The following is a 25,285-nucleotide window of genomic DNA, read 5'->3' on the forward strand; positions in this document are numbered from 1 at the left end:
TGGCAGTTAATTTGCATATCACCCTGATTAGCCAATGGGAAGGGTAGCAGTCGTATGCCAATTACCATGTTTCTCTTTTATTAGATAGGATAGTCAAGGTATGGAAACATCCTAAGTGTCTGTGGATGAACAGACTAAAAAAAAAAAAATACAAATATGCTATCACTTATATGTAGAATTTTTTTTAAGTTGAACTCACAGAAACAGAATGAAAAAGTGGTTCCTTAGGGGCAGGAGTTGGGGGAATCATGACAGGTTAGTAAAAGGGTACAAATTTGCAGTTATAAGATGAATAAGGTCTGAGGATCTAATGTATAACATGGTGGTATAGTTGGTAACACTGTATTATATAATTGAAATTTGCTAAGAGAGTAGAACTTAAATATTCTCACACACAAAAATGTAAATCTGTGATTGATGGAAGTGTCAATGACTTTGATGGAAGGAATACTTTCAGAAAATATGTGCATCGTGGTGTGCACTATATCTCAATTTTCATTTGTCAATTATACCTCAATAAGGCTGGAGTAAAATAAAACAGGAGTCAGAGAACTGAGCAAGGAAAAAAAAAATTTGCCCTGAGGGAACTAAAATGTGGTAGTTGCTGGAGGGATAATATGTTGAGAGAGATTATTTTTTTAATCACGCTGAGGGAATGATTCATTGAAAAAAAGGAGAATTGTGAAGTCTGGAAGGTAATCCGGAGTACAAGTTCAAACACTTGACCTTTGAGAAAAACCAGAGATACTTCAGCTGTTGAAAAAGAACAGGAGATTGAAAATGAGGGTGCAGACAGGTGGTTCATTGTGGGGAGATGAATGAGTTCTTAATATGTGATAGTCATTTTAGAAAGCAGGAGTGTGGACATACTAGGAAGGATAGTAGGATTGTCAAGGGAGTACCACTCCCGGTCTGAGATTTCAGTCTTGCACTAAAGCAAGACCTAGTCTGTTTGCTGCACTGCATCAGGCACAAGTAGGTAGAAGGAAATGAGTGTGCATAGTATAATGGACAGTGAAGTGATGGGTCATTGGCAATCCTGAAATTGCCAAAGCATAGAAAGTGGAATGCTGGAAATCAAAATTTCATAGGTGGCACAATATCACACCAAGATACACCCTAGTAGATTTACAAATTTCAACAGAAAAAAAAAGAAAGAAAGTAAAGATGGGAAATGAATTTTGTTGGCTGTAGGCAACCAGGCAGAAAAAGAAATTACCTGCAAGATGGGAAAAAAATCAGTTTACTCTTTTTTCAAGTTCTCTCAGTAATTGTTAATGCCAATCGTAGCATAACAAAGGTAAGCTAGGCCTGGCCTGCGTGGCTCAGCAGTTGAGCGCCAACCTATGAACCAGTAGGTCATGGGTTTGATTCCTGGTCAGAGTACATGCCCAGGTTGCGGGCTCAATCCCCAGTAGGGGGCGTGCAGGAGGAAGCCAATCCATGATTCTCTCTCATCATGGATGTTTCTCTCTCTATCTCCCTCTCCCTTCCTCTCTGAAATCAATAAAAATGTGTTTTTTTTAAAAAAAGTAAGCTAGGATTTTGAGGCATATCTAGTTATCTTTCAAGTATAAAAACTATATTATACATTATCAAATGTTGAGGCACTCGAGAAGTATATCCCACAAGAGCCCTTCTTGAAAAAAATAGCTCAATTCAAACAAATAAAATAAAAATAAAGGTGAATGAGGGATAGGATAAATCAAGAAGACAGACCTTGAACCCTCAAGTTCTAGAAATAATAGACACTATGCAATTACTTAAATCCATACCTTAGCTCAATCCTTCTGCATATATTTTAAGTTTTCCGCACAAGTTATTTTTGCTAAAAGGGAAACAGTGTCTACACCAACATATATCATGATGAATTTCAGAACACTTAAGAGCAGAATGTAAACCCTTATTGTATAAATTCTTTTTTCTCTAGAAGGAGAGAAAAACCAGATTTCCTACACATGAACAGGAAAATTGGGTAAAAAGAAATAATGGAACAATACTTTCAAAACATTCCAAGGAAAAATACTTTGGAACTGAAATTCTATACTCAATCCAAGTGAGAAAACAAGCAAAATGCGAAGTTGTCAGACGTGTGTTTTAGAATATTTACCACACATGTACCTTCTCTAGAATGATAACCAAAGTATATACTCATATATTTTCTTAATTAATTCAGGAGGAAGTAGTAGTACATATGAAACAATGGTGATCCAAGAAAACCAGTAAACCTCATAATTTGGTTAAAATAGATGCTCATGGTGGATAAAATATTTTAAAAAAATATTTCTAGATCACAAAAACATGGCAAGTACCACAGGGGGAGAACAGAAAGAAGTAAACTCATGGCAAGGTACTTGTTATTGCCAGAAGCTTTTTAAACAGATACGTATTAGGAAAGTATTAAGAGTGTGTATTGAAGTTGTCCCATAGTTACCACTAGAAGAATAGAAAGAAGATTATAACTTCCAAATATGAGTTTGGGATGAGAGAGGATGGCATAGAAAAGTAGACTAATTTAATAAATATTGAGAGAAGGGGGCAATAGCATGGTAGATATAAAACAATGTAAAATGGCAGGTAAGAATTCAAATATATCAGTAATCATAATAGATACAAGTACTTGAAATGGCTGGTTAATAATAAATGTACTTCTAAAAAAAATTTTAATCCAGGTTGGTGCTTTTTACAAGAAATGTACCAAATCAAAATGTGAGAGAGGTTAAAAATAAAGGATTGGAACAAGATATTCAAGGCAATTGCTGAAAAAAGAAAGCGCATGCAAAATTAAAACCAATAAATTGAAAATTTAAAAATATATAAAAAACAGTTTATCAAAAAGATTTCATTGTCTTGCACTTTTTTTTACACTCCTGACAACATAGTGTTGGGGGAAGAAAACCTCAAACAAAATTTACAAAATATTAAATAATCACAATAAGTAGGTGTATAGAGAATTTTTAAAAAAACTATTTGCTCTTATACTCACCAGCCTTCCCTAGCACCTTCCACCCCTCTGCCCCAGGTTTTCTCTGATATCACAAAAATGACATCCTCTTCCCAAGATTCTTCCCCTCCTTGTCTGGTGTCTATCCCTTTTGGAGGTCAGTTTTCCAGTTCTTCATCAAACACCACCCCGTCCCTGCAAGGGGGGACAAGGAGGAAGAGCACACTTTGTTAAGAAAGAACCCACCTGGAAGATGAGTTAAAGTTGAAAATAAATCAGTATTCACACATGACTAGTTTTTATCTCATCATATTAGTACTTTAGTGAAGACGTTTTAAACAAGATATAATCCATTATAAGGCAATTTTAATTTTATAATCTATTCATTATTCACATTATTTATTTTTCTAAAGATGAAAATGAATGCAGGACCAAGCCAGGAATCTGTGAAAATGGGCGTTGCGTTAACACTATTGGGAGCTACAGGTGCGAGTGTAATGAAGGATTTCAATCAAGTTCCTCAGGCACTGAATGCCTTGGTAAGTTGATATATGCGTGTATTTTACTTGGTAAATAAAACATCTGTTTTATGATGTCATCACAGAAAAGCCCTACATATATATCCTTGTCTACTAAACAAATCTCTCAATCTTAGTAATCCACATATCTCTTCCTGAAGATACACACCTATTAAAATGACGTATTTGTCCATATGTGCGTTACTTGCACATCTATGTGTCATATAAATAACATTTTAAATAGTCTTCCCAAGATTAATATTAATTAAAGTCTATGGAAAATGTGACTTTAGTAAAACTTACATCAGGGGATGATGATTTAATTCCAAAAGAAAATATTTTTAATGTGTGGTAAGCTCTGCTGAATTAATGATATTAAAGTAAAGGCCATATTTTAAAAATGCAATAAAGGTTAAATTTTATTTTATGGTACAGAAAAATGTTTTAGAAAATATTTTCTTATGGAAAATATAAATCTCAAACATTGTGTTATATTATAATGCATATATTATAAGCCATTTTAGTACATTATGAGCAGGTATAAAAGTATGGAATAGTAAAACTTAAGGCAAACCAAGAGAAATAAGATTACTCATCATTTGATTTGGTGTAAAAACAGCATGTTTCAACTACATCAGATTTTTCTCAAAATGATGTCATCTGTTTTAAATCCTAGGAAATTATTAGTCAAGAAAATATATAGTTTGTTCAGTCTAGACCTTTACTAACCATCAGCCTTTTCAGATATAAAAAGTGGTCTTTTCTTTTTATATTATTAACAGTTTCACTAGGATGGTTCATAAAAACCATATTAATGATTTCTTGCCTCTCTACATCACAGAGATCCCTATCCTTGTTCTAAAAACATCTACTTAGTCTAAATGTTTGAACCATCTTTTAGATGTATAAATTAAAAGAGATTAAATTGAATATTACCAAATTTATAACATAGTCTAGAATTTTCTTTTCAAAAACAACTTCTGATACTTGTTTGCCTATTTAAAGGAAAATAATTTGATTTTTATTTGGATTCTACAGAAATGGTAGTTTACTATCACTTAGTTGCTGATGGATTAAAGAAAAATAATCTTTCTAAAACATAGTGTCACTTTTTGTCCAAATTTAACAAACTGTCTATAGTGATAGAACACTTTATGAACTTAACTCCCAACAAAATGTTATAATTGTTAAACCATCTTAGTGTGACTGTTCATATCAAAGAATATTTACCTTGTTAAGTTATAGCTAAGAATGAAAGTATTGATTGTCCTATTTAATTTGAAGTTCAAGATAATGAAGTGTCAGTTCCATGACATTGATTCCTATTGACTGCGCTGTCATTTCAGACAATCGTCAGGGACTCTGCTTTGCAGAGGTATTACAAACGATGTGTCAGATGGCATCCAGCAGCCGCAACCTTGTCACCAAGTCAGAATGCTGCTGTGATGGGGGGCGAGGTTGGGGTCACCAGTGTGAGCTTTGCCCACTTCCTGGAACTGCCCAGTACAAAAAGATATGTCCTCATGGCCCGGGATACACCACTGATGGAAGAGGTAAGGAGTTGAAGAAATTGGTGCATATTATCCAACAGTGAACTTCATTCATTAGGATTAGTTTGAAGGAAAAGTGGAAAAATAATAATAAAAATAATCTATAATAATAAAAGCGTAATATGCTAATTGGACCAGACAACCTTTCAGACGAAGCCAGGGCTGCAAGCAAAGTCCGGTCCCGGGTGCCAGAGGGAAGCTGGTGCCGGCAGCTAGGAGAAGGAAGGTCTACTCTTGCACGAATTTTGTGCATTGGGCCTCTAGTACAATAATAATCGCTAAAATATTTTTATGTATGTGTTTGTATATGCTTTTTGCTAATACTTTTTAGACTTTGTATCAAATCTAAGAGGTAGAATTTATTATTCCCATTTTAACAGATGAGGAAACAAAACACAAGCTATAACAAGTAATTTTCCCAAGATCACACCCTTTTTAAGGGATTGACCCAGGAATGGAACATATCTGTCTGACCCCCAAAGGCCATGCTTGTAACCCCCAAACTATACGGACTTAAATAAATGTTATTTATTTATTTGAGTGTGCACCAAAATTTAGTCTGTTTTAATGTGTTTACAAAACAGCAACTCTCATAATTGATTAGTGGTTTCCATTCTTTTGTACAACCAACTAATTTCCTGAAAAATACCATTTTCCTCTATCCTTATACAGATTCCCAACCCTATGTCTGATTATTTGCTAATAAATCCCTTTCTTTTGAGTCTAATGCTATTGCAGATTTGAGACCAATCCATGGGAAATTATCACAAATTCCAAATTAGTGGAACTTCACAAAGAAAGTTTTCTAGATTCCCCCCAAAATAATTCATACTTAGGTTGCAAAACGAGTAAACTTAAACGGGGCTTTCAACAGCAGTCTTCATTTGTTTATCCCTTCCCATCACTGCAGATTATTTTTATGTCCCTTCCATGTTGCCATTCGTCTGAATTATGAAAAGGCACCATGAATGTTGGTTGTTAGTTATCTCGTGTCAATTCCTTAAATCTCTTGGTTTCTAACCAGTTTTAACCTCAAGTATATATTGACTTCTACCTGGTTTTGGTTTCGGTTTTGTCTTGGCCACAGATATTGATGAATGTAAGGTCATGCCAAACCTGTGCACCAATGGTCAGTGTGTCAACACCATGGGCTCGTTCCGATGCTTCTGCAAGGTGGGCTACACCACAGACATCAGCGGAACTTCGTGTGTAGGTAAGGCAGGACATCTCTGTGCCTGGGAGCTTGTCAGCGACTGTTTCCTGCAAGTTACTTACTGTCAGTAGAGTATCTTTATTAGGGAGCTCTGCAATGTACATGTTATTAAAATGATGCCACTCCTTTCAGTAATGTGGCTCTTGGTATCACCGTAGTTGTCTGAGGCCTTGTCCAATCATTTGGGACACAGAACTGTTCAATTATAAAAAATGAACTTTCAACACTTTATATTTTAATTTAAGATGTATAAATGACATTTGTTTGACATTGTTTTGATGAGAGAAAAGGGATTTGGGTTGTGGATGTGTGTGTTCGTATATAAAGAGGGAATGCTTTGTGCTTGTTTCTCATTGCTGGTTTTTGCATAATATAAATGTCCAGTAGCAAAACAGTTTCAGTACAGAAACCTTCTACATTTTTACAATCTCTTTTTCTAATTTACATTTTTACAATCTAATTTTCATTTTTACAATCTAATTTTACAATCTTCATTTTTACAATCTAATTTTCTAATTTTTTTATTGTCTCACCCACGTGATTCTATCACAGTTTGGGGACAAAGGTGATTTGCCTTTATTGAGTCTTCCCAAAATATTCAACTTTGTTTTCATTGAAGAAAAAATATATTTTCTCCTTTATGATTCATCAACTTAACATGATATTCTCTAAATTGCCTATTTCATTAATAAAGCACACCTGGCATGAAAAAGTTAAGAAAAAACAAGCTGACTCATAGTAAGCATTTGTCTCACTTGGTTGGGCATGAAAGTAAGGGAGAATAGGCTCTTAACCATGAGCTTTCAGTATTCTGTGGGTATCAATCAATATGTTTTATGGAGGAAATGTAAATTGTTTGCTATCGATCGGAGTCCTAGCAGAAAAAAAGGTGGCATAGTCGAATGAGGACAGTTTAAGGAGGGCTTAACAAAGAAACCGTCTATATGGTGTGGACAGTGTCTGCAGAACCACGGGAGGGTGCTGTGTACTAGGGCCACACTACTCCTGGACCAAAAGGAGGGAGGGAGAGGCTGCTGGGACCTGGAAGGAGAAAGTTATGCACAGAGGGCTGCCTTGAGAGAGCTATGACTCTGATCCCATGGCTCAGTCAGCCTGAGCCCACCTTGTGGGCAAAGAGTTGAGGAAACAAGGACCAGCCAGAAGACAAGAGAGCAAGAGAGCAGGCTCCTGGGCCCACGAGCAGCATGGACTAGGGAGAGGACTGGACCTGGCAGGCAAGTGGAAGATTTCCAGCACAGTCCATGACCCCACAAGCTACTTCAGGGAGTGTCAGCCTGGAGAGTTTAAGAGAAATTCTGCTACATCTGCATGTCAAAAAATGTTTTTAAACTCTTGCTTTTAAGTTTATGGCTCTCAAATTGTAAACCAAAGTACATTAATCTAAAGAATTGAGTGGGTGTTTTAACCTTGGTCAACTGTCAAGGTTATATTTGTCCAAGATCCATAGATTGATCTACAAAGTAAACCAGTGCATTACTTGAGGGAAAATTGTTCTGTGCATCATTTCTCCCTGGCTGTTTTCCATTTTAAGTTGAAGAGAAAAAGCTAAATGAATGAAGTAAGAAGAAGGAGGGAGGGAAGAAGCTAATTGTTTTATTTTACCAAGAATTTAACCTTCACATCACTTTGATTTAGATCTTGACGAATGTTCCCAGTCCCCGAAACCATGCAATTTCATCTGCAAGAACAGCGAGGGGAGCTACCAGTGCTCGTGTCCGAGAGGATATGTCCTGCAGGAAGATGGGAAAACGTGCAAAGGTGAGGAAGAGCTACTGGCATTTATGACCCTTGTCTATGTCTCTTCTTTCAGATTCAAATTTAGCTAATTGGGGATTATGCCACATGCACCTCCTTCAATCTCATTTTCTTAATGACCATTTTATTACTCATAGAAAATTCTAATAAAGGACACGTGGTAGGAGGCAGGCAAAATTAAAACCCATGTTGCAGTGGCTTGCTTCCTAGAGTAATCCACACACATTTAAAAACAAATAAAATTAAAACAAATTAATTTTGGTGAGGGAAGAGATTAAGACAAATAACTAAAATGAGATTTTTTGTTGTTATCTAAGATTTCATTTCTACAAACTATCTTTATTACTGCCATAGTCTAAAAATGAATTGTTAAATTTAAATTTTTTTGCTTTGTTAGTATTAAAAGTAATTATCAAACTAAATTAGATAATTAAAATAGCTCCAATACTATACTCATATATTGAATTTTATATTAATCTCATCAGTATGAAATTATTAGACTGAGGAAATTCCTGTCTAATTAAATTTTTGAAATACAGATTATGCTCAAGAAAATGAGGTTTTATTTCCGATATATAAAAAACTAGCAAGCAGTACTGTTCTCTTGTACCTATTTAGTGAACCATTATGAGTCAGTTTAATTTTGCACATTTATAATGAGTACAACTAAAATGTGTGTGTTTTTAAACTTTAAAATAATGAATTAATCTTGTTTATATCTTACATTGCTTTGTAAATGTATTTAAATATATTTTTCTATCTTAAGTTCCAATCTAACCAAAATCACATTTTGAGTTTTCTGTCAGTCCAGTCCAGCTATTACTTCCGGGTATGACTAGAGTCACAGATGCTGTGTTTTTGCTTCCTCTGGTGTTTATGATGGTGACTTTATTTGGAACCTGAGACCCTGACTCAATATTTGCATTAAGACCTACATCAATTTCCAAATTCTGTTTTATTTTTATTTAACCCTCTCCCTTAATAGGAATAAGTGACCAGCCATGTACTAAACTGTACATTCAATACAAGAATTATAATCTTTGAATAATAACTTTGAGAACAATTCATGGAAACCACAGTGATTCCTTCATTCAATTTCTTATTTTAAGAAAACTTAGTGTGATGTATCACCTTCATCAGTCTATCACAGTAACCCATAATATTTATGCTGCTTAGGTATGTGAAAAGAAACTGCTTGTCAAAAAAAGGGGAAAAAAAAGAAACCGCTTATATATGCATATTGAAGCCTATAAAAATTCCAGCAAAAACTTTGGCAGAATATTCCCAGTAGATCAAACATCTCGTGTGGATTCACGACAAAGGATGCATATCCAGACACCACTGCTCTGATTTGCCTGGGCTTCTCTCATTTCAGACCTTGATGAATGTCAAACCAAACAGCACAATTGCCAGTTTCTCTGTGTCAACACTCTGGGAGGTTTTACCTGTAAATGTCCACCTGGTTTCACCCAGCACCACACTGCATGTATTGGTAAGACAAAACTACAAATGGGAAATTTTACAAACTTTGATAGATGCATAAAACTTGTACTTAAAATGGTAATGTCTCAGTACTTATAGTTAGAACCAATCCCTCATAATTAGTGGTCTACAATTGTTGCTTGCCCTAGCCAGTTTGGCTCAGTGGATAGAGCGTCAACCTGCGGACTAAAGGTTCCCAGGTTCAATTCCGGCCAAGGGCACATGCCTGGGTTGCGGGGTCAATCCTCCTCAGTAGGGGGCGTGCAGGAGGCAGCCAATCAATGATTCTTATCATTGATGTTTCTATCTTTCTATCCCTTCCCTTCCTCTCTGAAATCAATAAAAATATATTTAAAAAATAAAATTAAATAAAAATGTTGCTAATAATATAGATTTTTTTCTCAGGGATAATATTCAAAGGGAGAAAAAACCTATACTGTGTAGTCTGAGCACGCACACACAGAAGGCATCTTCCAAGCAGTGCCTTTATATTGCATTTTAAATATGTGTTCAGATAAAATCTGATCAAAGGTTCACTGTAATTTGGACCATGCTAATGAACATGTTAGGGTTTTTAATGTTAGAAGACACATATGTTAAGGCTCTTTGGGTCATATTATTGAAAACCTTGTCCTCGGTCAACTCAAAATATGTTCCACTTACACATCCCTTGAAATACACTCCTTCTTCCTACTTTTACCTTTATATGACAGTGAATACTGGTATCCATTTCCCTAAAGTGCTCTTTTCAATTGGGAAACTTAGCCTTTCATAGTTCACTTTTTACTTTATGTAGTGAAATTTGAATCATGTAATAATTTGTCTTTGCTAGACAACAATGAGTGTGGGTCTCAGCCTTCCCTTTGTGGAGCAAAGGGGATCTGTCAGAACACCCCTGGGAGCTTCAGCTGCGAATGCCAACGAGGGTTCTCCCTTGATGCCACTGGACTCAACTGTGAAGGTGAGTTTATTTGCTCAAAAACCCTTAAACACATACAGCATGCTGTTTTCTTTTTCCTTCCAAGCCACTAAATGAGAAATGTTGATCATCTCAAAAGAAGAAAAATATATTTAAAAATTTAGGACCCAGCAATTTATTTTTGTTCATAAGTTTCCATAATTATTCTGAGGGCAGAGGAAAACTTTAATGTGCTGAAACAAAATTCGGTGAGTACAAACTGGCTTCTTAAGTAACTGAACTGTTTACTTCATTATTGATCTAAAAAAGAATTGAACTGAAAAAGAATTCTATACCTAATATGGTTTACAGTAGTGAATGAGTTTACTGCACCAGGAAAAAAAAGGGGGCGGACTTTTGTTCTATGATACCTGAATGTGTAAAATTAAGTGTAAGAAAAAGAACCAATTGTCATAGAGAACTGGAAAAATGTATCGAAAGCATGCTGCTAATTATATAGATTTTAGCAGATGGCAATTTGTGTTTTATTTATTTTAGTCGCCCTCTACTTATTCTTAGAAATATAAGATTATGGAGAGATTAAATGGGGAACTTACATGCATATATGCATAGCACATGGGCATGAAAAATAGTGTGGTGAAGGCCTGGGAGGGGCGGGTGTGGGATGAAGGGGGTTAATGGGGGGGGAAAAAGGAGGGACATCTGTAATACTTTCAACAATAATGAAAAATTTTAAAAGAAATAAATGATTATGAATTCTAGATATATATTCAAAGTTTTTAAGATACTCTTTATAAGTATTATAGGGCTTTTATATGTGTATCTAATTTGCCACCAAGTAGTTTTAAATTTTTCTACTTTAGTATTTTACATTTGAAGTCATTGAGACTTTGAATGTATTTTGAACATACAGCTGCTTGCCACGTGTGAGTTCAGCTTGTGACTATCCACATAAGATAACCATTTATTAATTATCCATATAAATTTGTTACATACACATCAAACATGCCAATTTTATTTCACTCTTTATGGGTAGATTTCAAAGCCTCATTGTCATTCCAAAAGAGTATGCACGTATGAACAAAGAAATTATTCCATATGTGTAATAATACCACATCGTGTCTAAAAATAACATTCTTAAATACTTAAAATTTGCCTCTAATTAATCTTGAATGGTAATAAAAAATTTCTGCTTGCAAAACCATTATACTTTCTTTAAATTTTATTGTTTTCAGAGAGGAAGGGAGAGGGAGGGAGAGAGAAACAGAAATATCAATGATGAGAAAGAATCATGATTGGCTGCTTCCTGCATGGCCCCTCCTGGGGATTGAGCCTGCAACCCAGGCATGTGCCCTGACCGGGAATTGAACCATGACCTCCTAGGTCATAGATCTACACTCAACCACTAAGCCACACTGGCAGGCAAAAAAATTATACATTTTAGGTATCTCTTTAGTGCTGGTATCTTCCGGAAAATGAAGATTAGAGTCAATCACTTTTGAATCTACTAGAAATGTAATGCAAATATATTTATATCACTTACCAAATAAATCAGACCATCTGCAAGTTAATCCATCCAAAATGCACAGCGTTTGTGGTTGAGTTGATGAAATTAAATGTTATTTAGAGCATTGATGTGGTGTGGTCTGGTGGATAGTATAAGAATGAAGTCTTATCTCAGAAACATTCTTTGTACCACCACTGACTAATAACCATGTGACTTGGAAAAATCACAGCCTTTCTTTGTGTCTTGTTTGTTCCCCTGATAATAGCTATCCCAGGCTGTGTTTGGAGTGTATCTAAGAATTTAGAAAAAACTTACCTGAAGATCTTGCTGGGCTTGTTTTTGCAGATGTTGATGAATGTGATGGGAACCACAGGTGCCAGCACGGCTGCCAGAACATCCTGGGAGGCTACAGGTGTGGTTGTCCTCAGGGGTATATTCAGCATTACCAGTGGAATCAGTGTGTTGGTGAGCACTCACTTCTTATATAGCATCTGCTTTTCTGACCTTAAAGTAGCTTTAAGTAAAATGAACAAATAATAAAGGTTGCTGTTTCTATGTAACCTTTGAATCCTAGAACTTAATAAAACAGTGCTTAGGACTGATCCATTATTCTAGTCTTTATACTTGTGTATATTTGAAAATGCCCACAGTGAGAACATGGTTTTTAAATACCTGAACAGTAACGCAACTGGAGCTTTTACAAAAACTTTCATGTTCTGCTAGGTATAAGTTTAAGTTTCTGAAGATTGTGTTAAGAATCATCATTTTCATTTGCCAAGATCAGGGGCTTTTTGTCCCCCTCAGACAAATATAAAGGAATTCAGATCAACTTAATGAGGATCATCCATCTGAGCTGTCCAGTCACATAGATGTAATGAAGGAGCTGAATTGTTTTAAGGTAGAAATAGTACCTAGTTACAGCAGATTCCATTAAAAACTCCAGACAGAAGTGTTCATTGTTTCAAATTAGTAGGCACTGGGCTCCATCTCTTGCATTGATGATCATCATGGAAACTCTCCTTTTAAGGAGAGGTTGATCAAAGAGAGCACCGTTCTCTGGGTAACCAGCTAACTTACCCGCCTAACTTCTTGGTTCCATTTGAATGCACTTCATAGACACACCACCCAATACCCTGTGACATTAGATGCTAACATAACGGAGCAGAAAGGACAGTGGTACTGCAGGGAGATGGCAGGGTGCTTCCTGTTTCTCTGTAGTGATTTCAATTACCCCACATGTACTTCAGATAGTTTACTGTGCTCAGGCTACTCGTTCAATTAATCTGATTTTATCCTTTATGGTCTTCTCACAAGAAATTTCAAATGACAGTTTAGTGAATTAAGAAAAAAAAAACACAAGATAAATTTCAAAGGAGAAGAACCAACTCTGAAAGTCACAACTATTCCATGGCTGTGTGCCAGGTCACACCACGGATACATCCTCATGGCAGGAAATGCAAACACTATTACTGATCACTAGTTTAAGGACAAAGTTTTAAAGGATGTCGAAATGATGAGTTAGGCCAGTGGTCGGCAAACTCATTAGTCAACAGAGCCACATATCAATAGTACAACTATTGAAATTTCTTTTGAGAGCCAAATTTTTTAAACGTAAACTATATAGGTAGGTACATTGTTATTAACTTAATTAGGGTACTCCTAAGGCTGGGGAAGAGCCACACTCAAGGGGCCAAAGAGCCACATGTGGCTCACAAGCCGCAGTTTGCCGACCACAGAGTTAGGCTACCAACCAGAATAATCTCAGAAGTGTAATTTATTTTTTTCTCTTTACAGAAAAAAAGAAAACAAAATATGTTGCAAAAGTCCTTAAGCCCTGATATCTTGATTCATAAAGAGGCAAAGTGTATGCACACTGTTCAAAATATAGAGAATGGTATTTTTTACATAGCTATTAAAAGTGTAGAACAATTTTATTATATTGTGTTGTTCATAACATATGTCCAGTACTTTATTTAGCAAATAAAATGGACTTCTTGGTTAATTCTATGAAACTAAATGCAAAAGAATGATCCTCTAATATTTCACGTGTCAGCTTATATAGAATTCTTTTTAAGGCAGTCATAAATAGAAATAGGATTATGTGTGGAGTATGAACTCAATTTCCAAGTGTTTAAGTTTCCTGAAGTTTCTGTCTGTAAACATCTAGTGTAAATATAGCTACGGTGGCTTTCACTAAATTTGATCTGACTTAAAATCAAGACTGTGTGGTATATCCCAGGTCCTCTTTGTGGGGTCTCCTGGACTGAGCACCTCAGCAAGGCAGTCACCCCAGAACATCTCACAATGGAGTCCAGTGACACACCCCTGTGCCTTCTAATTGGGAGGGACCCTCTGGACAGAAGGATAAATGTTTTCAAAGATGAGTTCAAAACTAAAGTGACATAAGCAGATATCCCCAACTATAAGTATTCTTTTGTGAGCTTGCTCTACTAAAATGGGCACCTGTAAGCAGCAGGTCCCTGAGTGAGCAAGAGGCAACAGACATTTATTTGAAAGGTTCTAGACTTTTCTGTGCAGGGTTTAGGAACCCAGCTGGTCTCTAATAAAACTGCGGACTTCCTTGCCTTGAATCCACATAACACAGTTGGAATTTTAACAGAAATACGTAACAAGAATAGCATTATACAGCCCATCAGGAACTAATAAAAGCAACAAGAAGTATGACAAAGTGCAAATTAAAAGGCACAAATCATTTTTATGTGTCACTCTGTGTGTGAATATCTTCATTCATATGACTGAGAGAAGATAGAGAATGAAGTCTTTCAAATAGATTTATCTGGGATCTCCCGGTAAAGGAACAGAACTGCTAGTTAATGCATCAGATTATTTAAATAGTGTTAAATCGAAAACCTACAGTGCTGTTAGTACTATTTTCAATTTGAGAAAAATGGCAGTTCTTGCCCTGGCCGGTGTAGCTCAGTTGGTTGGACATAGTTTTGTGCGCCCAGAGGTTGCTGGTCGATTCAGGTCAGGGCACATGCTGGAGTTGCAGGCTTGATTCCCAGTAGCGGGTGTGCAGGCAGCAGCTGATGGATGTTTTGCTCTCTCATCAATATTTCCTTCTCCCCCTCTCCCTTCCTTTCTCTCTAAAAATCTTTATAAGAGAAAGAAAGAAAAATGACATTTCTCTGTAAGTGTTAATACTGACAAAAGCTTTTAGTTCAAAGGAAAAATTTGAGAAGTTTCCAGCCAGTTAGTTACCATAGGACATTTATCCCATTCTGGTGCATTGATTATACAGATGTAGGTAACATTCTCCAATATGTGCAAGCATGATAATTATTCAGAACTGAAAATAAGTGAATATTATTAACACTTGCATATGAAGTAAAATTATGTCTTAATATATGAAGCTTTTAGTTATTTAGTGTTAGTAACTTCCAGTTGCTTCTATGCCCTTTCAAAATAATTTGAACATAGCTTGGTGAGGCTTGAGTCAACTCAAAATATTTCTCACACAGGAACACATTTTAAAAGTCAGATTACGTAAGGCTATAAAATTATACTATGATGTACATTTATAGCATATAAACATGAAATATATAATGGTGCTTCCAAAAATATTATATATTTAAATTTTTTCTTGTCATTGGTATGTTAAAATGGAATTTATTCAATTATTCAGTTTTTCCTGGTACATTTTCTACTTAACACAATGTCTAATACTATATTCATAGAAAGTTCATTTTGTTAAATTATAACCTAATTTACATTCTCCATTAGGAGAGAAATGGTGCATCTAAACGTCCGATGTAATTATAAAATCAGAGGAGCATTTGTGGCAGAAATAAAACGGCAGTTATATTTATGTCACAGGTGGCTTAGTTACTATGAATTTATTTATGTATCTCCTTTCCATGAAATGGAGGCTAAGAATTGGTACATATTAGGTAATCATAGCAGATTTTATATCCAGTGATTAAGAATTATCCATTTGGCGGTCTGATTTAATTCTGAAACTATAATCATGATACAAAAATGTACCTAATAACATCTACCCTCTCAGTAACCTCTGTGCCGTACTTAATGGAGTTTAATTTCCTGTCTGAGAGGCCTCTTCGCTGAGACGCCATCTGCGTCTTCCATAACCTCCCTGCACCATGCCGCTCGGCCCTTCCCTCTGCCTGTTATGTTCCAGGCGCACACTCTCTTGCAAATAGGCTCATTTCCCCACGTGGCCTGAAACATATACTTATCACATATTAAGTAAACAGACACACTGTGCTCCACTGGAGTCACAGAATTTGAAAGAACTTCCCACAGGACAAATGTGACTTGTGCCCAGGGTGAAATTTGAATTATAATAAACTCTGAAGGAGCCCAGCCAGGGGCTATATATCAACCAGACAGTGAAGAGCTAAGTTGTAGTCTCCAAATTTAAAAGCACACTCTTTGAATTTAAAATGATAAATGCAACTGAAGGTATAACATAATCATCCTGCTGTCAGGCATTTAAAGTATTAATGTTAGTCATGAAGCCAGGAAGGTCGGTGTCAGCTGATGGCTGGATGCAGACAGTCTCAGAAGGCACAGTCTGCACCTAAGGGGTCCTCACGCAGGTAAACGTTGATTGTTGGTTCAATAGACCCAATTAAATAATGTTCATTTCAAGTATTTCCACTTAGGGTATTTAGATTTTATGTTTTCTCCATCTACAATATAATGAAGGCTTTGGGGATTGCTGGGAGAATGGACACAAATACAGATACAGATGTAGGCTTTTTTAACACGGAGATATAATTCACATACCATAAAATTCATCTTTTTAAAGTGTACAGTTGATGGTTTTTAGTATGTCCTCACAAGTGTATGCCACCAGGAACACCACAGCACTTTCCGCACCCGAAGAGTTCACCCCATTAGTGTGGTTCTTCATTTCTGGCTCCCACAGCCTCCCAGTGAGTCATCTGCTGTCCCGTGAATCCGTTCATCTGAGGTGTGGGCTGGAGAACTACCCTGCTGTTAGGAGAATAGAAGGGTGATTCTGTAGGCAAACTGCAGATACCTGTCCCAAGGGGCTGCCAGCAGATTCATAAACAGCACAAACAGTATATAAAAGTGTTGGGTAATTTCCTAGCTGGTTTTGCTCAGTGGGTAGAGCATCCACCCACGGACAGAAGAGTCCCAGGTTCAATTCCATTTATGGGCACATGCCTTGGTTGCAGGCTCAATCCAGTGCGGGAGGCAACCAATTGATGTGTCTCTCTCACATCAGTGTTTTTCTCTGTCTCTTCCCTTCTCTTCCCCCTCTCTACAAATCAGTGGAAAAATAGCCTCGGGTAAAGATTAACAGCAGCAACAAAAAAGTGTCGGGCAAGGTTTTTTACAGCTATAATTTAGGATTTGTTGGATTTGGGCATTTTATTTTTTTATTTTCACATACTTTGCAAGTCAGCCATTGGACTAAATGTTTTTTAAATGCTGTTGTAGAGTTCTTTCTACTGTGAAATCATAGGTACTTTGAGACTCAGGCCCTCCTCCAGGTCACCTCAGGTAATATTTTCTTACTTTCTGTCATAAATATTCCTCAGGTAATATTTTCTTACTTTCTGTCATAAATATTCCTCAGGTAATATTTTCTTACTTTCTGTCATAAATATTCCTCAGGTAATATTTTCTTACTTTCTGTCATAGACGAGAATGAATGCTCCAATCCAAATGCCTGTGGCTCTGCTTCCTGCTATAACACCCTGGGGAGTTACAAGTGTGCCTGCCCCTCCGGGTTCTCCTTTGACCAGTTCTCCAGTGCCTGCCACGACGTGAATGAGTGCTCATCCTCCAAGAACCCATGCAATTACGGCTGCTCCAACACGGAGGGGGGTTACCTCTGTGGCTGCCCACCTGGGTACTACAGAGTGGGACAAGGGTAAGGCCATCATCCTTTCGCACACAGGAAAGCAAGGGAGGTCCAACAGGGTAGGTCCAACTCAGGTTTCCTCCCTGAGTTCAGGCTTTCAGGCCGCCTGACACTGCAAGGAAGTGAATGGTGATTAGAAGCCCAGGAGATGAAAGCGTTGGTCACTTAGGATATAGGAGGGAGAAGCACTAAGAAGGCATATGGATTACATCCATGTTGCAGGATTACCTCCCGTGTGGTGTGCGTAAGACTTGAACTTGTAAACAAATAGCACTTTCTTGCCCCGCATAAAGGCCTGAATTCATTCAGCTGGGTCCCTGAAGGCCAGAGACTAGCAGATATTTTAAAATGCAGCTTACGTGTTGCTGTAGACACCTGGGTTGTGAGGCACAAGTGGAAATGGCTTCTCTTAGATTTTTCTATGAATTTTGACAGGTGCCAGCCTAGTAGTTCCTGAGGAAGGAGTGTGTCCCTCTCTTTGTTCATCAGGCTTTATATTATTGCCCATGGAAGACCTGCCTCATTGGTGTGGCACTGCTCAGTGCCAGGCTGGCTCCACAGGCCTGGGTTTCCTCCAGCCCATCACACGTTCGCAAGTGCAACCTCTCAAGCCCTGTGGGCTGGGTCTGGGGTGCTGGCCACCTCCCTCCTTCCATCAAGGCAGCCTGTGCTCAACAGCATGGAAGGTGGAAACTGAGGAGTCACTCAGAGTCCTCTTCCTCAGAAAGAGCAGTGCATGAGACAGGCACTGAGGGGTGGGGGGTGGACTCATCTGTCCACCATCCTATATAATAAAGAGTTAACATGCAAATGGTTGTCATGCCCTCATGCCATCATGCCCTCACGCCATCACGTGATAACTGCTCAGACACTCAAAACTGGGGAGAGAGGTATGGGGACCAGCCAAGCACAAATGAGCTTGCGAGAGAGGAATGGGGACCAACCACACTGCAACCCGGGAGAAAGACAAGCCACCTGCCCCGTGGTCCTAGGCACCAGTGGCTGTGCCTGCACCTGCAGCCTGGGAAAGGGACAAGCCTCCTGCCCCGTGACCCAGGTGAAGCCACCTTCCCACGGGTCCTGGCTGCCTGTGACCAGCCAGAGAAGGGAATCCTGGGTCCTGGGTGCGGGGCGAGGCAGAGGCGATTAAGGGCAATCAGGCCAGCAAGGGAGCAGTTAGGGGTGATCATGCAGGCAGAGGTGGTTAGGGGCGATCAGGCAGGCAGGCGAGCAGTTAGGAGCCAGCAGTCCCGGATTGTGAGAGGCAGTCGGACATCCTCTGAGGGGTTCCGGATTGGAGAGGATGTAGGCCGGGCTGAGGGACCCCCCTACCCTGCACAAATTTCATGCACTGGGTCTCTAGTTGTTACATAATAATGCTTGAAACAAAAGGCATGGTCTAGACCAGTGATGGCAAACCTATGACACTCATTGTTTTGGTTGATTTTTCTTTGTTAAATGGCATTTAAATATATAAAATAAATATCAAAAATATAAGTCTTTGTTTTACTATGGTTGCAAATATCAAAAAATTTCTATATGTGACACGGCACCAGAGTTAAGTTAGGCTTTTTCAAAATGCTGACATGCCGAGCTCAAAAGGTTCGCCATCACTGGTCTAGACATTGAGTCTTTCACTAACTCAAATAGGACTTGAGAAATCTTAGGCATTACAGCAGAGAGCTTTGCTGTGAACAGGACTTCTCTTAGCACTCTCTTGGAACTTCATACTCTTCTTTTGCTTTCCCCAGTTAACTACACTCAAGTGCTTCATCTAATTGGGATTAAAAATTGGGGATGCCATTTAAGAAAATGAAAACATTAATCTGAAAAGATATAGGTACCCCTGTGCTCATTGCATCACTATTTACAATAGCCAAGATATGGAAACAACCTGGATGTTCATTGATAGGTGAATGGATAAAAAAAAGATGTGGTACACATACAAAGTGGAACATTATGCAGAACAAAATATTGTGATTTGTGATAACATGAATGGACCTAGAGAGTATATGTTAAGTAAAATAAGTCAGACAGAGAAAGAAAACTAATGTATGTTTTCATTTATATGTGAAATCTAAACAACAAACACAGACTCACAGAAATAGAGACCAAAGGATGGCTGCCAGAGGGGAGGGAGATGGGGGGATTGCTGAAAAGGGTGAAGGGGAATATAGTCAATAATATTGTGATAAGTTTGTATGATGACTGATTACTACTAAAATTAGTGGGCTGATCACATTATAAGGTATACAAATGCTGAATCACTGTATTGCACACCTGAGACTAATATAACTAGTATAATTTTGTATACCAACTATGCTTAAGTTTAAAAGGTATATTGAAGAAAAAAATGGGGGAAGCTTAGAACTCACTCTCAGAATTTTGCTGTTCAAAATAAGGGAAAATCTTGTGTATGAAGTGTTAAAGAAAAGAGCTACAGAGACTACTAGGTTTTTATTTGTATGAGCTTAGATTTTGCTTTGTAGGTGTTTTTTCTGAAAAGTCTTTCCTCTACCACTGGAAAGCTATAGTCAAAGTTAAGGATAAAATCTAACAGCACCTTGCTTCTTGTTGCAAATAGCCACTGTGTCTCAGGAATGGGATTTAACAAAGGGCAGTACCTGCCAATGGACACAGAGGTGGATGAGGAAAACGCTCTGTCCCCGGAAGCCTGTTATGAGTGCAAAATCAACGGCTACTCTAAGAAAGAAGGCAGGCAGAAGAGAAGTGTTCATGAGCCCGAACCCGCTGCTGTGAGTAAACCTCACTTTTGTTTTGTATCAGATTTTATCCATATGGAGTCATGTATATGATGCAGCAAACCTTTATGTAGGTTTCAGGCTCAGTGAAGCTAAAACTAGCTTGAAATTTAATGGCTAAATTAATGGACTCAACATGGCAGAGACAAGTAAATAAAATAAGTTGCTTTTTAGCTCAAAACACAAGGACGGGGAGGTGGGGGAAGACTTTAAGATTCACATGTCATACGTTTTTTCTTTTTTATTTATGCCAAAGGGAATAAGATGCCCACCTAGAAATACTTATTTGAAATGATTCAAAAAATTATTTTAAATGTGCCCAGTTCTGTTTTATGCCTTTATAGTAAAGTAGGCTGATTTTGATTTTCAGTACGTAAGCCAAGTAGGTCTGGTCTCCTCTTCTGTGACATTTGTAAGTTAGGTGTTCCTCCCATAAGATGATATCTCCAAATAACTTGTAGTTTGTAAAGAACTGAAGATCTAAATTGCCTGCTGCTGGTGTTTCTTGGTTGTAAATGGCCTTTAGCAGAGACGTCTGAGGGGTGGTCCACAGGCTGCCTGATTTTGACTATGTCCCCTCGCCCTCCACTTGTTACGTTACATGGGGCATGCTTACCTAACCTCTCTCTGTCTCAACTTTTTCACCTATGCAATGGAATAAAAATACTGCTGAAGGGGGATGGGAGGATTAATTGAGTTGATACTGTGAAGTGCTTAGAACGGTACCTGGCATGTATATTACACCTGTTCAGTGAATCTCACTTGTAATATCTAGAAATGTTGATGATTTTCCCTAATATCAGGGATAGCACCACTCCCTTCAGTGAATGTTACTGAGAAATTCCTCCACCAAAAACAGCTAACTGGCTGTGTGAACTGGGCAGCTTGCTCAGAAACTTTATCTATAAAACGAGATTTTTTTCTAGCCAAAAGGTCTATGATGCTACTTTATAATAATAAATAGGCCAGTGTTACATCTACCTTAAATAGACTAAGGTGCCTCACTGAGGTAAATATGATGATTGAGATTTTCATCAAATCCAGAAATTCTCTCTGTGAAACCTTCCCAGTGTGGGACCTGGGATGTGAGTCTGTCAGAACACTGATGGGCACTCGGGGCCACTGTAGCCAGCAGGTGCCCAGTCAAGGCATTGGTTGTTGCCTTTGTTTGTTTCTTGTTTTGTTATTTATTTCACTAAGATAACATCCTTAAACCTCCCATCCCTCTGATCAAGTGAGACTTGGTTTATCTGGTCCCTGCCCCACTGGCTTTTACCAAAGCTGATTCAGATCTGAGCCCTGAGGACTGCAGTCCCCTCCCTCTGCACCAAGGGCTCTTAGCAAACACACTCCCGCACTCGGCTTGTGGGCTTGTGCGTTGTGGGCCTTACAAACCAAGCCTTCTGAGTGCAGACTCCTCTGGGGACAGTCCCTGCTGGTGGGTAACAGCTGCAATTCTTTTGACCCCAGCAAGAAAAAAAATCAATTATTTTTCAAATTATCTTTATTATTAAGAAGCATGGTATTCCACAAACTCATCAGGAAAACTTGAAATGTGAATGTTGTCTGTAAGCTCAGCCCTGTAACGTCACCTGGTTAAGGCCCAGAGCTTTACAGGACACACACTATGGAATTGACCTTTGCTACCAGCCCACATGAAGCTAAAATCACCTCTTTCCCAAGCACTACTCCTTAAAGTGCAGGAAGGGGGAGCAATAGGTTGTTGCTGTGGCTGCAGCCGCAGCAGCCAGTCCCCCTCTGGGTCAGCTCCTGTGCTGCAGCTGCTCCTCCCACATCATTTCCTGCTCTTTCTTCAGGTTGAACAGATCAGCCTGGAGAGTGTGGACATGGACAGCCCCATGAGAATGAAGTTCAACCTCTCCGGCCTTGGCTCTAAGGAGCACATCCTGGAACTCATGCCCGCCATCGAGCCCCTCAACAACCACATCCGCTATGTCATCTCCCAAGGGAATGACGATGGCATCTTCCGCATCCACCAAAGGAACGGGCTCAGCTACTTGCACACGGCCAAGAGGAAGCCGGTGCCTGGCACTTACACACTGGAAATCACGAGCATCCCTCTCTACAAGAAGAAGGAGCTTAAGAAACTGGAAGACAGCAATGAGGATGACTACCTCCTAGGGGAACTCGGGGAGGCTCTCAGAATGAGGCTGCAGATTCAACTCTATTAACACTTGCAGACTTGGTTCCAGGCTCAAATCCCTGCACAGCCAGCCTTCAGAAGCCTTTGAGAATCAATGACTAATTTTAAGGAGGAAAAAAAGACAACTTTGTTTCTTTCCTCCCTGTCTCAGCTTCAGAATGTTGACCCTCACAGGGTGGGATAATTTAGACTCTGGTGTGGCCAAAGATTTGAGTACAAAGGCAACCGTGGTTACTGTATTTTTTATATAACTTCACTTTAAAATATATTAAAAAAAACAAAACGTAAATGTTCAAGAGATCAGCATATGGCACTAAATGCACAAAAATAATGTGAGCTTTTTTTTTTCCTGTTAGCAGTCTGTAACACTTTGGGTATTTTGCTATAGTTGCTAATTAAAAAAAATATAGATGTTTATTTATTTTTAATGCAATAATATATGGAGAAATGAACAAACTATGTAAACAAAAAGGGAAACTCACTTGTTTTTCTTTAGATTTATAAATTTGAGCTATTTCTTTTAGAGGTGCTTTTTAAAAATTCAGTAGATTCAAGAGATGTTTCCTTTGGTTTTCTGCCAGTCGTCCAACTGGTACACATCTGATTATCTTAAAGAAAGCCTCGCAGAGCTGAATGGGCAGTGTAACCAATAATTTAAAAGACGGAAGTGTCACTCGCTCCTTTACGAAGGAGATCAAAGCCAGAGCAGCTCATTGTGACGATATTTCACATCACCAGACACACCAGGCAATGAAGATGAAGCACAACACTGTAGCAAAATACCTTGACTGCTTGTGAGACCAGTAGCGTTGCAGGCCAAACCGTACTGTATTTCCTTCTCATAACCTCAAGGAAGCACATGTGCTCCCCACAACACCTCATTCGTACCCAGGGTGTGCTGCGTACTTGTGGTACTTAGGCAGCTGAAGAACTGCCGTTCCTTTGAAAAGGAACACCTGGCGTTCTGTAGTGTTTGGTGCTGTCTTAGATTAATGGTGCATTTATTATGTTCAAGCTATTTCAGGATTGCCATATGTGCAAACAAATCATGCAGTACAGCCAAGGAATATATGTTGTTTTTTTAAATCCATTTTTTTAGAATTTTCATTAATACTGTAGTTATACACCATATGCCTCATTTTATCATAGCCTATTGTGTATGAAAGATGTTTGTACAATGAATTGATTTTTAGTTTGCTTTAGTCATTTAAAAAGATATTGTACCAGATGTGCTATAATAAGAGTACGTCTCCCATGTTCTTCTCAACCCAAGAACCTGTCCCTGGACCAGTGACCAAACCTCATATGTGAAATGGCCAAAGCTCATGCAGGCTCTGGGTTGTTCCTCTCACACCTGTGCTGACCAAAGATTAGTCACCAGTTATATCCAGTTTGGGGTTCTTTTGTTTTAATAACTAAAAAAAGAAACAGTGTAAATTTGTAATCAAGTGTTTGTGAGGAAAAACTTATGGTTTTGGGTCTTGTTTGTTTTTGTAGGTCTATGTATCAAATATGTCACTTTTCTTGCAATAAAGCTTATTTTGGGGTAGTTTTCTGATTGAAGAGTTTTATGGGACTGTGACCCCTGTTGTTTTTGTGCGAGCGGCAGGGGCTTGGCTTTATGGGGACCTATATGAAAGAAACTACCAGAAGGCAAGTGAGGCCCATTTATAGGAAGACAAGGGAAGGTTGTCAAATCTGGGACACAAAGTTAGCAGCAGTGTTCAACCGACAAGTCCCACTTAAGGTCGCATTCAAATAGAAGGACACAATCCACAGTTAGCTGTTCACTTCCAAACAGAGTCCAAGCCTCCTAGAAATTCTAAGACCTCAGAATTTCTCCACTTCATCCTCACATGTGCTTCGAGTGCCATGGTGTTAAAGCACCCTAAACCACCTGTGGGGAAGTCAAACATTCTCGCAGAGAGCCTGCCTTTTTCTGTGTTTTCCTGAACTGGAGTTGTTCAGCAAAAGTATGTAGGCGTACAACAGGCCCAAAGGCATCTTCACCCTAAATCATCCAAAGTGTCCTATCTCTTGCAGTGTCACCCACTTTTCCTTAGCGGAGAAGTGGCTAGAGATGACACGTTATTTAACACAAACTCTCTTCTGACTCACTGTTGAAATGAGTACAGAAACATCTTGGAAGTTAATTCGATATCAGGTTTGAGAATTTGTGTGGTTAAATTTTTCATCCAAGGAATAAGAAAACCAGGAAAGATTATGACTGATCTTGATCCTGTTCTTTGCCAATCAGAAATCAGCTGCATGGAGTAAGGAAAATATGTATTTGCCTCGGGGCATCCTTTAAAAGTTAACATGCGTATTCTGTTTCATCTGGCATCTATTATTGGCACAGCATGAGCGCTGTAATATGAAATTACCTGGAACCAAACTTCTCTGAGAAGGCAACAGTCCCAGTTCAGCTTTAACTTGCTTTTGAGGATACTTGAGAATCTACACTGTTAGGTGCTTTACACAGAAAACATAAAAGCCTATTAGTGGATTTACACAGAAGAATGTAACTAGAAGGAAATGACTAGTCCAAGATGCTCCTTCACGGAAGAACCTT

General features: G+C 38.4%; 1 protein-coding gene across 1 annotated transcript in view; it reads left to right on the forward strand.

Moving 5' to 3' along the window:
- The window catches only part of FBN2 (fibrillin 2), a 248,313-nt gene extending 224,060 nt beyond the window's left edge, over positions 1-24,253 (forward strand). Inside the window, exons 56-65 of the mRNA XM_006764368.2 lie at positions 3,358-3,483; positions 4,809-5,015; positions 6,100-6,225; positions 7,882-8,004; positions 9,377-9,493; positions 10,316-10,444; positions 12,255-12,374; positions 17,565-17,796; positions 20,372-20,543; positions 22,367-24,253. Coding sequence (XP_006764431.1) covers positions 3,358-3,483; positions 4,809-5,015; positions 6,100-6,225; positions 7,882-8,004; positions 9,377-9,493; positions 10,316-10,444; positions 12,255-12,374; positions 17,565-17,796; positions 20,372-20,543; positions 22,367-22,741 — 1,727 coding nt within the window. The 3' untranslated portion in view covers positions 22,742-24,253. The remainder of the gene's footprint in view (positions 1-3,357; positions 3,484-4,808; positions 5,016-6,099; positions 6,226-7,881; positions 8,005-9,376; positions 9,494-10,315; positions 10,445-12,254; positions 12,375-17,564; positions 17,797-20,371; positions 20,544-22,366) is intronic.
- The last annotated feature ends 1,032 nt before the right edge of the window (positions 24,254-25,285 follow it).

Source organism: Myotis davidii, unplaced genomic scaffold, assembly GCF_000327345.1.
Source record: "Myotis davidii unplaced genomic scaffold, ASM32734v1 scaffold159, whole genome shotgun sequence".
Taxonomy (NCBI): Eukaryota; Metazoa; Chordata; class Mammalia; order Chiroptera; family Vespertilionidae; genus Myotis; species Myotis davidii.